This window comes from Bos grunniens, chromosome 23 (genome assembly GCF_055505025.1).
Source record: "Bos grunniens cultivar Pamir isolate PY7600 chromosome 23, Bosgru_T2T1.0, whole genome shotgun sequence".
Classification (NCBI taxonomy): Eukaryota; Metazoa; Chordata; class Mammalia; order Artiodactyla; family Bovidae; genus Bos; species Bos grunniens.
The window spans coordinates 39416247-39430462 of record NC_141187.1 but is presented as its reverse complement, the minus strand read 5'-3'; the positions used below and the strand labels follow the sequence as shown (position 1 = coordinate 39430462).

At 42.5% G+C, this 14216-nt stretch overlaps 1 protein-coding gene and 1 long non-coding RNA gene across 24 annotated transcripts in view; both read right to left on the bottom strand.

Annotated features, from left to right (window-relative positions):
* The window catches only part of MBOAT1 (membrane bound glycerophospholipid O-acyltransferase 1), a 111210-nt gene that overhangs the window by 28124 nt on the left and 68870 nt on the right, over positions 1-14216 (bottom strand). For 18 of the 23 annotated variants that reach the window (XR_015152427.1, XR_015152428.1, XM_086370086.1 and 15 more), the window contains 2 exons: positions 3694-3749; positions 1468-1522 (listed from right to left, as the gene is read on the bottom strand). Coding sequence is in view for 18 of the 23 variants with exons in the window: in XM_086370086.1 (XP_086226212.1) it covers positions 1468-1522; positions 3694-3749 (111 nt within the window). In the remaining 5 variants the exon portion in view is untranslated. Of the gene's footprint in view, positions 1-1467; positions 1523-2445; positions 2529-3693; positions 3750-14216 lie in introns of all 23 variants that reach the window. The other 5 variants (XM_086370101.1, XM_086370100.1, XM_086370102.1 and 2 more) reach the window with 2 other exon arrangements.
* LOC147347665 (uncharacterized) lies at positions 3756-14208 on the bottom strand. Its single transcript, XR_015152429.1, has 3 exons — positions 13553-14208; positions 9594-13402; positions 3756-8656 (listed from the first exon to the last, which is right to left on the bottom strand). It is a non-coding gene; the product is annotated as an uncharacterized LOC147347665 (long non-coding RNA).

Sequence of the window (14216 nt, the reverse complement as noted above, 5' to 3'; positions counted from 1 at the left end):
CTGCCAAAATAAATACAAAACAAATGATGGGTGGAACTGGTTTCCACTTGAAGAGGCCACACAAAACTACTGCTATAGCTGTCTCCTGTCTGCTTTGGCCTCCGGGCATGACGTCCCGGCCAACAGACAGGGGTAGTGGCAGGAAAACACTCTGCAGAGACCAGCTGTGTCTAGTGTGTTAACGGCAGGCTCCAGTGGTTAAGACTCCGCACTTTCAATGCAGGGGGTGTGTGTCTGATCCCTGGTCCGGGAACTAGCATCCCATATGCCTCACAACCAAAAATAAATGAAGTGCTGTGATATTGTCTGAGTAGAGTTTCATTAAAAATCGTAACATTGGAGAGCAAAAATAAGTACCAAAGGGCATGCTCTTCTAACGACAGAGCTGTGGGAAAAGGATTCCTCACAGGGTTAGCCCTCTAGTGTTTACACCGCTATGATGCTCAGCAAAGAAGTTGGTTCATGAGACTCTTGCGGTGGTTCTGTCTCCATCACTTCCAAGTCCCGATTCCTTAATGAAGGAATGAAGCGGGGACCCTCTCTCATACATCCCGGTTATCTCCTGCTACTCCCTGGTATTCTGGTATTCATTGGAAGGACTGATGCTGAAGCTGAAACTCCGAAACTTTGGCCACCTGATGCGAAGAACTGACTCATTGGAAAAGACCCTGATGCTGGGAAAGACTGAAGGCAGGAGGAGAAGGGGACGACAGAGGATGATATGGTTGGATGGCATCACTGACTTGATGGACGTGAGTTTGAGTAAACTCCAGGAGTTGGTGATGGACAGGGAAGCCTGGTGTGCTGCAGTCCCTGGGGTCGCAGAATCAGACACTGAGTGACTGAACTGAACTCTCTAGTAGGAACTCTTCGCCGTGGCTGTACCACCCTCCCCCACATGCCATTTTACAGCCTTATCAGTGCTATTCTCCTCTTTACATGGCCTCCCTTCCTCTCTGATGCCCACCCCCTCTCTACTTCACATAACATTGGCCAAAATCCACCTTCAAACTTTAGCTTCCTCCTTCCTCCTCTTGCCCAGCCCATATTTCTCTCTCCAACCCTATATCCTATCTTTTTTCATGCCAGCATAATCATACTGATGGGCACAGGTAAGTGACTGTTTCTTGAGGATGTCCCCCAACTCCAGATACATGCCCAATAAAAATAATCCTGGAAGAAACAGAACAACCACAGTGAAGGAGAATCCTCGGAAACTAAGAAAATTACAGAGCCACTGACCCTTTAATCAAGGGAACCTATCCCACAACTACACCCAAATCCATTTAAAATGACCTATGAACAAGGTTATCGTAGCTTACCACTTATAAAAGCCAAAGACAACCCAGTCTACCGATTGTCCATCATAAGTAGCTTCATTCCATAAACAATATTACATCCATATAAACAAGGAAGAGCTCTGAATACTGATGCCCAAAGGGCTCAAGAATATATCGTCAAACTTACTTTACAGCAAGTCGATGTTGCTCGCTGGAAAGATCTTCAGCCCTTCGACCTAGTCCTATGAAAAGAAACATTTAGAAATAAGAGGTTTCGAGTGAAGTAGATCACTACATCCTAAAAGAGGCTGATAAAAACTCCTTTGAAAGAAATGATTCATTTTTATTTCATCAGTCATAAAGAGTCTCTGTTTTCCTTTTTTTTTTTAAGTGCTCTGGATCAAAGAGCCGCCAATAAGTACATGAGTGAGGAGGAAAGTCTTTATAGGTTCTTAGGAAGAGGGAGGATTCGGAGGTTACCCTTACTTAATTCACCAGTATGAACAGGGATCTACACTGCATATATTCCTTACCACGCTGTATAGGTTTTCACTGCTACATGAGACACACAAGCCTGCCTTTGCGGCCTGCACTTGCCTAACTGCCACCCAGATTATGCTGGGTACACACACCTGGTACACGCTGAGAATGGAATGGAATGGGAAAGGAATAGGGCACTTTCCTCTTCCAAAAGGGAAAAAAAAAGGAAATGTAACCCTGAATGCAGGGAAAACACCAAAGAATTATCAGGAGGTTTTTCTTCTTTTAAAACGTACCCATGCCAGAACTCCCAACCAAATCACACTTGTGCCTCCTAGAAAATGCGTCTGTTAACTTACAGTCAAGGAAACCAAACTTTCATCTTAAAAGCAAAAGAATTCGACTTTAAAACTGTATATTTAGCCAAGACAGATTACGGTCAACAACCACCAACACAACTCAAAAACATGCCTAAGAGAAGGCAGAGTGTTTCTGGAATTTACTTGTTTCTCCTACACACAAGAAAGAAAAAAAGGCAAATAAACATTTTGCAGCATGTAAGGGATATTCTAAAAACAAAAAACAGGGTAAACTGAGAACGCTTTAAAAAGTAAATTTAGGCAAAAAGCCTATGTATTAAAATCAAAAACAAGAAGCAATGTTGATTAAACAAAATTACACTCACTTTTTTCTAAGATCTCATCAAATAGTCCAGCTCTGGCAATCTCAGGAGGGCTTCCCTGATAGATCAGTTGATAAAGAATCCGCCTGCAATGCAGGAGACCCGGGTTTGATTCTTGGGTCGGGAGATCTGCTGGAGAAGGCAGAGGCTACCCACTCCAGCAATCTCAGGAATTAAACTGATTTTAGCTTATTGACTTATGGTGCTAGTATGAGTCTACAACCACGATCAAATGTTTTTCAGGTACAAAAATATTGACCAACTCTCACCATTTTGTCCAGGACTTTGCCAACTGGGGCACTAAATATCTCCTGTCCTGGGAAACCTTTGGATTCTGAGCAAACTCGGATAGCTGGTCAGTGTAGAAAGACTCCATCCTCAGAATAAAAGTACTCAGTTCTCTAGAGAATGACTAATCACCAAGTATGAACTGGGAATAAACAGGGTCAAAATGAAATCAAACCAGTTCTCAAGCTTTAAGTAAAAACAAGAAGACTCGCTAGTGGGGACTAAATCTTCCCAATGTGTCAACACATAAAGAAGTTTCAACAATCGGAAACCATTTGTTAGAGCCCTACAAACCCAAAGAAGACATCCTTACTAATCGCACCTGCTTCTCTTAAGCCCATATTGAAATCTTCCTCTTGCGTGGAAATGCCACCCTCCTTTCCTGGAACCGGTAGTAACGCTGGAAATAATCACACGTTCTGGCCATTATCAGCAAGGGCCCAAGTGAAGAAAATGTTCAGTTTTTAGACAACCAGAGGATTCTTCCTCTTGCCAGCTTTTTATAGGTTCGGGCCAATCTCATTATATAATTTTCCAAGCCAAAAATAAAGGTAACTTAACTAGCCAATGCTGTTTCGTCTTTTATTACCTTCTGAGCTTCTCAGAGATGAGCCCAAAGGAAAAAGGATGCCATTTCTTCTTAACAGATTTGGAAATCAAGGGCAGAGAGTACCACAAAATTAAACTGAAATTTAAAACATCATACAGCTAAACCAAAAACCCACTGCTCTTGATGCAAATATTTCAGCAAAGGCTACAGATTCAGCAATGGAATGGTAGGTCACGGCTGGGAAAGTAAAAAGCTATGATTAATCTGAGTTGCAAAAAAAAAAATTTTTTTTTACAAGATATAACAAGATCTGCCAGCCCTTGTCTAAACTTTAGGCTGTGTATACAGTGGAAAAGAAGAACTCTGAAGGTCAGGCTCACTCTTAGACCCAAAAGGAGGGCTGCTGTTCTCACCGTCATGAACTTGGAATGCCAAGGTTGTGATCTTCTGAGTAACAATCATCAGAGGCCTGAAAGGAAGATAGAAAATAATGAAGACTGGCCACATCGCCACGGGAGAAAATGTTTATTCCATCTCTGGCCCTGGTAGTTTCTCATCTTGACGGTTATTAAGTAAAATACAAAAACCATGGAATTCAAAACAATTTTCCCCTTCCAAATCACCTTGAATAAGTAGAACAAGTGAACAGCAAGATCACCCGGAAAAGTCTCTCTTGCATTTTTACTCGAAGCTAAGTTCCAGAAGCAACACTGCCAGCATCTGCTGGAGCTTGTCTGAAACGCTGAAGCTTATGCTCCATCCCCGACCATAAAATGAGAACCTGAATTTTAACAAGATCTCCATGGAATTCAAATGCACATTTAAGCGTAAGCAGCACTTGTCTGGGAAACACCCAATCCAGTGCCCTGGTACAACCTGGATGGGTATATATGTTGGCTTCTTCATCCTAATATGGTCTAACATGGTTTGTTCTATTTAAAAGCAATTCTTCCGTGCACACGTAGTAAAAAAAAGAAACACATTTGTAAAATGTAGCTTCCTGTAAATAAAGCATTTTGTGACCTAAAATAGCAACAATCTTAATTTGAGGGGAAAAAAAAGCTTAAGAAATGACACCCATGTCAACAAGGGTGCCAGGATAGTTCAATGGAGGCAAGAACAGTCTTTTCAGCAAATAGTGATGGGACAACTGGACAGCCACATAAAAAGCATACTGAAAGTAACTAAAAATGGTTCAAAGGCCCAAATGGAAGAGCTAAAACTACAAAACTCTTACAAGAACACACCGGCAGAAAATTTCATGACGTTCAATGTGGCAACAGCTTCTTAGATATAACACAAAAGCGCAAGCAACCAAAGAGAAAGAAAACGGATTAAATGGCTGTCATTAAAACTTAAATTTTTGGTGCTTCAAAGGACACACACCATCAAGAAAAAGTGAAAAGACATTTCACAGAATGTACAAACATATGTGAAAATCATACATCTGCTAAGGAACCTGTACTAGACTACACAACGGACTCTTCCGAATTAAAAAGACAAAAATAACCAGTTTAGATGGCCTGAATGGACAGTTTAGATGGCCTGAATTTAGAAGGCTCTGAATGGACATTGATGTTAAAGAAGAGATATAAGCACATGAAAAGATGTTTCGCTGTCATCAGTCATCAGAGAAACGCAAATCAAAACCATGAGACACCACTTGGCAAGCACCAGGATGACCAGAATCAAAAAGACAGGTTGTTTTGGCCACAAGGCGGAGAACTGTAACCCTCATACATTACTGGTGGGAATATTAAATGGTGCAGCTCCTTGAAAAGCAGTCTGCCAGTTTCTCAAAAGGTTAGACATAGAGTGACCATATGACCAAGCAATTCCACTCCTAGGTATGTACCCATGATGTGTCCACACATAAACTTGTACATTCATGTTCAAAGCAACATTATTCGTAACAGCCCCAAAGGAACAACCCAAATAACCCAAATGTTACATAAGTACATTTTATTTATCCATCCATCAGATGATGGGTGTTTGGATTATTCCTTTCAGGCTGTTATGAAGTGTTGCTCTGAACATGTATGTACAAGTCTGTGTGTAGACATATTTTTCTTTCTCATCAACTGATGGGCAAATAAAACACGATATGTTTGTCCATCCAGGGCCTCCCCAGGAGGCTCAGCAGTCAAGAATCTGCCTGCAATGCAGGAGATGTGAGTTTGATCCCTGGGCCGGGAAAATCCCCTGGAGGAGGAAATAGCAACCCACTCCAGTATTCTTGCCTGTAAAATTCCCTGGACAGAGGAGCCTGGCGGGCTACAGTCCATGGGGTCACAGAGAGTCGGACATGGCTGAGCACAGCACACTCACACACACACACACATGTCCATCCAACAGAACATTCAATAATTCAATAAAAAACAATGAAGCACTGCTAATGCTCCAGTATGGATAAACCTTGAAAACATTATGCTAAGTGAAAGAAGCCAGACCCAGTGGCCACACACGGCATGATTCCATTTATACAAAGTGCCGAGAATAGGCAAATCCACAGGGAAATGAAATAGATGGCTGGTTGCCTAAGACTGGGGTGAAGGGAGGAAATGTGGAGTGATAGTTAATGCATACAAGTTTCTTTGGGTAGGAGGGTGATGAAAATGTAAAATTAACCACTGTAAAGAGTTAGACTCTGTAAATTCACTCTGCGTATATGCTAAAACCTGCTGAATTGTGTCCTTTAAATGGGTGAATTGTATGGTACGTGAATTATATCTCAATAAAGCTACAGTTTGCTTTTTGTAATCATCTGGTCTAGCTCAGTACCTTTAATAGCTCTATTCTTGCCCCATAAGACAAGATAAAATCTCACCGCCCAACTACCGTACCTTCCTCTAAAGTACCTCTACCATACCTTCCTTCTAAGTTTAGCCTGGTTTTCTGATCTCCATCCTCATGGCTTCTTCCTGAATTTGCCATCTCTAACCCATATGTTCTGAGGGCTCATTTACATACAAAGCTGAGGGTTGGTCAGTGTCTATGACTGCATCCTTGAGATAACCTTAGGGTGCAGCACAGCCTCTGGGCCCTGAGCTCTGGCCACGCCAGGTGTGGGAGGATGGGATGGACACAAAGCATCCTCAGGCCAAAGCTGATGTGTCCACTGTACTCAGCCTCCTCTCTCTGAGGTCATTTTCTTCTTTAATTCCTCTTGTTCCCATTTCCATTTTCCATCTCTTTAAAAGAATAAACATGTAATATTTTAAACTACCAGTATAAGCTAGAAAGATACACTATTTTAAAGAGCATGTCAACAAAGGCCCTTTGAAATCTTAACACCTACATCCAACTTTATATCTCATTTGCAAAAGCCCCACTGCCAAGATTTGAAACAAGAGTCCTCACACTGTGAAAGGTGAAGAGCAGGGGAAGTGAGGGGTCTGCCTGTGGAAGGGAGGGACGGCTTGCTCTCCGGGACTGGGGAGAAATGGGAGTGGCGGACAGGGGTCCCCAGGGTGGTCACTCTAGGGCAGCAAGACAGCTCACAGCTGACACTGATTTTGATTACACTCTTATGTAGTGGGGAAAAAAAATAACTGCTTCAAGAACATGGAGGTTTGGGTCCTAAAAATAAGATACATCAAAACTTTCTGTAAGAGCAATTTGGCCTTATAGACCCAATATAACCTCACAGCTCATCTTCTTGATATTCTACCAGACTTCTAACCCAGAATGTATAACAGATGCAGAGCGCTATTTATCTTGAAAGGGACTCACTCTAAGCATCACATTCCAAGTGGTTGCCAACTATGACCTTTTTTCCCCAAAGCCTTTTTATCCTGTAAGACTAAGTCTGAGGAATCAGTAATAGGACCTAAGCTCCCAGCCTTCTTTACACAAAGCCCAGCACAAATTTTTTTTGTATTCTGAGACACACATTCTGATGACCATGCACTTTGCAAACTTAGTTTCTACATTTCATTTAATTTATAACTTCATTTTTAAAGGGTTTATAACATTGATATATCCATAAAGAAAATGTGTCACAGAATTAGCTTGGTCTTCTCTCTTTACAGAAGACAGATGGATGGATAAAGAACATACGGTGTGTATATATATATAATGGAATATTACTCAGCCATTAAAAAGAACGAAATGATGCCATTTACAGCTACATGGAGGGACATGGACATGATCATACTAAGTGAAGTAAGGCAGAGAAACACAAATATCATATCACTTATATGCAGAATCTTACAAAATTGATACAAATGAATTTATTTACAAAACAGAAACAGACTCACAGACTTAGAGAATGAATATGGTCACCAGTGGGGAAAATGAGGTGTCGGGGGGGGGGATAGATTGGGAGGGACATGTACACAATGCTATAATTAAAATAGATAACCAACAAGGACCTGCTGTATATAACTTAGGGAACTCTATTTTGTAATAACCTAAATGGGAAAATAATTTGAAAAAAGGATACATATTTATAATTGAATCACTTTGCTATACACCTGAAACTAACATTGCTCATCAACCATATTCTAATATAAAATTTTAAAAAAATTTTTTAAAGAAATGTAACATTTGTTTTCCTTTACCAGGGAGTTAGATTTAATGTATTTCACAATTAGGCACACGTTCAGCAAAGCATTTAGTATCTATTCCCAGAAATAATGGGCATGAGAAAGCAGCTCTCTGATTGGCTGCTGGGGGTGCGTAATTGACGGGCTCCAGCTCCATCCTCTGGTTCCATCGCCTTGTTGGTGCTGAACCCACACCTCCTGAGGTTGTGTCCAGTCAATGACTGAGCACAGCTGGGTACCCAGCAGGCCCTCCAGGCCAGGTATGGTGCTCCTCAGCTGGGGATCCGAGCTCGAGGACTTATCCCTGAACTTGCTGAAATATTACAAGAACTGCACTGCAGTCCAAGACCTCAGTCCCCTCCTTTCCTGTCCATCTCAGGGGTCAGACATGCATGTCCATCTGATGGCTCCCCCAGATGGAAGAACCTCCCTGTTTAGTTACCTGCATGTTTTCCCTCACAGGTATTTCACCCAACAAATCTTATACTTCTGTTCCCACCTTGGCATCCACTTCTCACAGAACCCAGACTAATAAAATGCATAACAGTAAATATCTGGGTCAATGTAAATGAATAACAGTTATTCCACATGAAATCTGTACCTTTAGGTCTATGTAAGAATCATATTGTTATCATTCTTGATGGAAAAAAAATCTCCCTTCTAGGGGGGCAAAAGAAAGAAGCTATGGGTCAAATATTGTTACTCATCACCCAGACTATACTTTCAATAATATAGTGTTTCTGTTTGAAGTATCTGAAGAAAGTTCTAGCAACTTAAATAAGAAACAACTCACATGTGGGATCATGGGCTTATAAAACACACTGGCAACCTGTAGGAAAGGAAATGGGGTTAGACTCCTCCTCCATTCTTACTTTCCTGTGGGTGTAAGGAATGGAGCCATACGCTCCTGCTCAGAGGATGTCCATTCTGAACACTTTTTCATTCATCGATTTATTTAAGCCAATGGGTAGATCAGATGCCAAACTCAGATGGCACAGCTTACTGAGACATCAGAGTTACTGACTTAGGATAAAACTCAAATACCATAGTACCATCCATGTTGCATTTCAATCAAAAAGTAATATAATCTAAGACACAGACCCCCTATTTCCACCGGGCTGATCAGGTCAGTGATTGGGATTATAGTAAACCAACAGAGGAAAACATCTCCCATGGAACAACAGGGCAAACAAACTCTCCTACCCCAGGGGGTGTGAGTGAGTGGTATTTCTAGAATGCCCAACAGGATAACCAGGAACACAAATGGCTGTTGTTCCACTGGGGTAGGCTGCAGCTCACCGTGAGAAGCATGCACAGTGTGCATTCAACTGTATTATGTTTAAATGACAGTTAGAACTTATTATATAAAATTAAAAAAACAATTATTGAAATCAATTAAGACCACTCCCCAACCCTACACAGAATCACTGTCTTAGTATTTATTTCCCTCCACTCTTTTTTCCCCCACACATGTTCACATTCATGAAAATGGAATCTCAATACACGTATTTTTTGGTGTGGTTTTGATTTTCCATTATATTGTAAGCATTTCCAGTGTTATTAGATATTCTTTGAAGACATCCTTTTAATGGATGCATATTAGTACCAGAATTTATTTTTTAATTTTTTTGGCCACACCATGTGGCTTGTGGGATCTTAGTTCCCCAGCCAGGGACTGAATCTGTGACCTTAGCAGTGAGAGCACGGAGTCTGAACCACTGGACAACCGAGGAATCCCCGTTTAGTGTCCCAATTTACCCACTCACCTCTTTTGGACCCTTTAGGATGTTTCCAATTTTGCACTATGATGGACAAGTTGCACTATTCATAAGTTGAACACACATATGAATAAATTTGATTTCCTTCAGGTAATTCAGTTCCTAGGAATTCATAATATGATATAAACTTTTAAAAATTTCTTGCTTAAAATTTGTGGCTAAGTTGCCTTCCAGAACAGTTGTACCAATTTATACTCCCACTAGCAGCGTATAAAAGTTCTCATTTCATGATGTTTTCAAAAAAACATGAGCAACTCAAATTGCCATCCTGATGACAGGGCAATTATCTGCCTGAATCTGGCCCTGTCTGCAAAAGGATTAAGGTTCCTTCTTGCTGTTGCCCTCAGAAGAAAACTCGATTTGCACCCTTCTGTGAGCAAAAAAACAATCAGTTCACTATCACAGACTTAAAAGGAATCAAGTATCAGCTTTATTACAAGCAATTGTTGAGCTTCCCCAGGGAGAACAGTTAAATCTTCCCATATTTTTAATAACCTGCATTCACAGAGAAAACACGGAGGGCACTGGCCCTGTGTGTACTGACACAAATGACATCAGCATCACTAATAAAAGTGAATCTTGTGTGTCACGCTCGCCATTCACACCAGCTTTGATTACTTTCAGAATGATAAAATTTCAAGACCCAGAGTAATCTGAAGTACAAGTTTATGTACTCCCCCAAATTAGAAACACATACACATCATTGCTGGAGAAGGGAATGGCAATCCACTCCAGTATTCTTGCCTGGAGAATTCCATGGACAGAGGAGCCTGGTGGGCTACAGTCCGTGGGGTTGCAAAGAGTTGGACACAACGGAGCAACTAACACACACACCTCATTGTAACAACACGGACATAATCCAATCTTGGTCACCTCCTGTCTGCGCTCTTGCTCTAAACAACGGTGTTAGGCACATAGGTTTGCACGCGTGCTCAGAAGAGAACAGCTATCACATCAGGCTGCTGCCTTAAAACACCAAGTGTAACCTCAAATCACTGCTTGACTCCTCAACAAAATCCTAAATAAGATTCTTAGACCAACATAAACAGGAGTGTTAAATTCCATTCTGAAAGAGAACTGCTGGTTGCTTGCATGTTCATCATGAGAACGGTTTCCTACTGGGGCTTCCCTGGTGGCTCAGACAGTTAAGAATCTGATGCATGTTTGATCTCTGGGTTGGGAAGATCCCCTGGAGAAGGGAATGGCAGCCCACTCCGATATTCTTGCCTGGAAAATTCCATGGACAGAGGAGCCTGGTGGGCTACAGTCCATGAAGTCACAAAGAGTTGGACATGACTGAGCAGCTAACACAATGAGAACAGACCGTCAGAATCTCTCCTATTGACCATGTGTGATGTAAAACACTGTGTCAATTTCCGGTTAGTTTGTACCTCTCCATTTACGTTTCTGACATTACCCAAGAAGATGGATCTTTATCAGTGAGGCACTGTGCATTTAGGATGACAGGGAAAAAATAATGCTGCTGCCTAAGAATGCCCTATAATTAAAAAAAAAAAAAAAGACACATATCTTCCAGGAACTGAATAAAGTATGGTCACTTGCCAATTAGGGCTCTAAATCACCGTCAATGTACAGGAGCAGACACATTTTCGTTGTCTCCTTTCCCTAACAGAAGTGTCCTTTCTAATTCAAACAGTCTGCACTTTTATATGTAAAGAAGAGATTTCTTAACACAAGCAGACCCAAAAATGCCGGAGGATAAACACCACATAAGGAAATGTAGCACAATTTCGCCTACGCCGCTGACAGTGGAGTGGACAGGAACTTCCATCCTCCAGTGCTGTCAAACCCCAAATCCACCCCGTTTCAAAAACGCATGACTGTCTTCCCATAATTTGCCCTCTATCCTTCCCTTTTGGTAACTTTCCACAATTGCAATTATACTAAAAATGACGTAACAACCGTTCGAGAGTTTTACGGACAAAACCACTGGAGATGTCATGAAGGCAGGGAGGAATGTGGAGAGGGAGGCATTGTGTCCTGTTTGACCAAGAGCTGGGGACTGCAGTCAGCAGATATATGTATGAAATCAGAACAATGGATATTCATCTCCTAGAGCCACCATAACCTCTCCCAGTTCTGGAGGTCAGAAAGGCCACAAGCAAGGTGCTGGCAGAGCTGGGTTTTTCTGAAAGCTCTGACGAAGAACGTTCCATGCTTCTCCCTGGCTCCTTGGGGCGGACGGCAGCCCCTGGAGTCCCTTGGCTTGTGGCTGCATCACTCTTATCTCTGCCTCCGTCTTCACGTGGCCACCCTCCCCCTGTGTATCTCTCTCTCTCTTGTGGACATTTTATAAGGACACCTGCCATGTGAATTTAGGGCCCATCCTAATCTAGCATGCCCTCACACTAACTAATTACACCTGCAAAGGTCCTGTTTCTAAATAAGAACATATTCTGAGGCTCCAAGTGGACACGAATTAGGGGCACGCTCGTCAAACCAGTTCATGGTGACGCGCTCACATGCGGCCTCCCTACACAAACCTGGAATGGGTAACTGCACATGCATTCTTCCTCAGTCTTTCCTCACCTTTGTCTCCTATAATCGCGCCTGCCATCTACAGGTTCTCAGTCAGGTCTGCTGAATGGTGAATGAAGGTACTTCCAAGGCAGAACCCAAGCCACTCCTTGGAGTGTGGATCTGATCGATGATGGCTTTGCTCTTACACAATCCCCATCCACTTTCTCTGGAGTGGTTTTCTCCAACACGGATTGAGAAGGTAAGGGGAAGCAAAGATGCTTGCAAAGCAATCTTAATGCAAGATTTTCATGTTTATAATCCTGCCTCACACCCTTTTGGCTTTCTCAAATACTAGAGTATTTAACTCATTCATTTAGTGAACACCTATGACATGCCAGGTGTTCTTCCCTGGTGGCTCAGATGGTAAAGTGTCTGCCTCCAATGTGGGAGACCTGGGTTCAAATCCCTGGGTCGAGAAGATCTCCTGGAGAGGGAAATGGCAACCCACCCCAGTATTCTTGCCTGGAGAATCCCACGGATGGAGGAACCTGGTAGGCTACAGTCCATGGGGTCGCAAAGAGTCGAACATGACTGAACCACTTCCCTTTCACTATGACAGACCAGAAGCTCTTCTAAGTATTGGGAACGGGAGACATAGTTCTGGGGTTAAACCAAAAAAACTGAAGTCTGTTGATTAAACTCTAAGGAGAGTTATGACCACCATTTTGAAATTACTTTTAATGCTATAACTTTGCGACTGTGTTGCTAATCTTTGTTGCTCCCACATTTTCCATATTTTGCTAGCCATACACATCATTGAAAAAAAACAGAAAGAAGTTTGTAAATCTGTTTCAGGAAACTGAAAGATAGTGGTCCACAATCTGGGAGGAAAGGAATAAAGAAAGGATGCAACTCAAAAAAGAAAGGATGCAACTCAAAGAGAAAAAGGCAAAACCCAGAGGACTGAGGGTAAGAGGAACTTATGCCCAGAAAGCCAGTTTGAGACCAAACTAGGGTTGTGGACGTTTCAAGGCAACAGGTTCTGTGTTCCAGGCAACACTTCGCCTCCTGAAGTCTCGTCACAATGGGAGAGTTTAGTTGCACAACTGGGAAGTTCATACAAATGAGTGGTAAGTTGTAGCCCTTATTTCATTGATTACTCTCTACCAACTCAGCCCATGAAAGGCAGGTCACCTCAGGCCGCCTGCGTAGACGAAAAGCGAACTCCTAAGGAAGTGACGTGGAGAATACATGACCTGTGAGGAGGAGGATCTCTCCTTTAGTGCCTGTTCCTCAAGATTCGCAAAAAGCTGTTCCTGAAAGAGCATCAACAGAGCACAAACTGTTCACTGATTCACCATCACCTTCACCAGGCGACCCACTAGGAGAGGGGTGGCCCCCTGGGTGAAGGCCGCAGTGACAGACAAAATTTTACAAGAAGGATGGAGACCCCTGCTATGCATTACCCTTCTGGTTGCCAGAAGTCTGGGGGAGCTGGGGAGGGGACCTGGGAAGGCAAGAGCAGCCAGGGGTCACTCAATGGGGCTCACAGAACAGCTGTTGGATTGGCCAAAAAGTTCATCTGGCTTTTCTGTAACAGCACATGGAAAAATCCGAACGAACTTTTTGGCCAACCCAATGTTTATCAGCTCCTATGGAAGAATTTTGTGTTATTAACTAGTAAGAGATAAAACACCAACGCTGTATTTGGGACCTTAGAATAGGGATTGGCAGACTTTTCTGTACAGGGCATGATAGGAAATATTTTGGCTTCTGTAAGGTCATATGGTTTCTGTCATAACTACTCAGTGCTACCACCATAGTGCAAAAAGCAGCCGCAGATAACAAATACATGAGTAAGTGCCTGGGCATGTTCCAATATAACTACAGAATCAAGTGGCAGCCCAGACAGTGCCCACGGCATGTGGTTGGCAACCCTGCCTTATGACAACGGCAGAGCTCACCATCCTACGGAGCAATCAAATCACCGCCCTCAACCTCACGTGCACCGTCTCACCGAATGATTTAACCAAGTCACTGATGACTCATACCTGTGTTCTCGATCTTTACAGACCCCAGGGAACTGAGTCAAAGCCACCCAACCACCCCAACGCAAATGAAGATACTCAC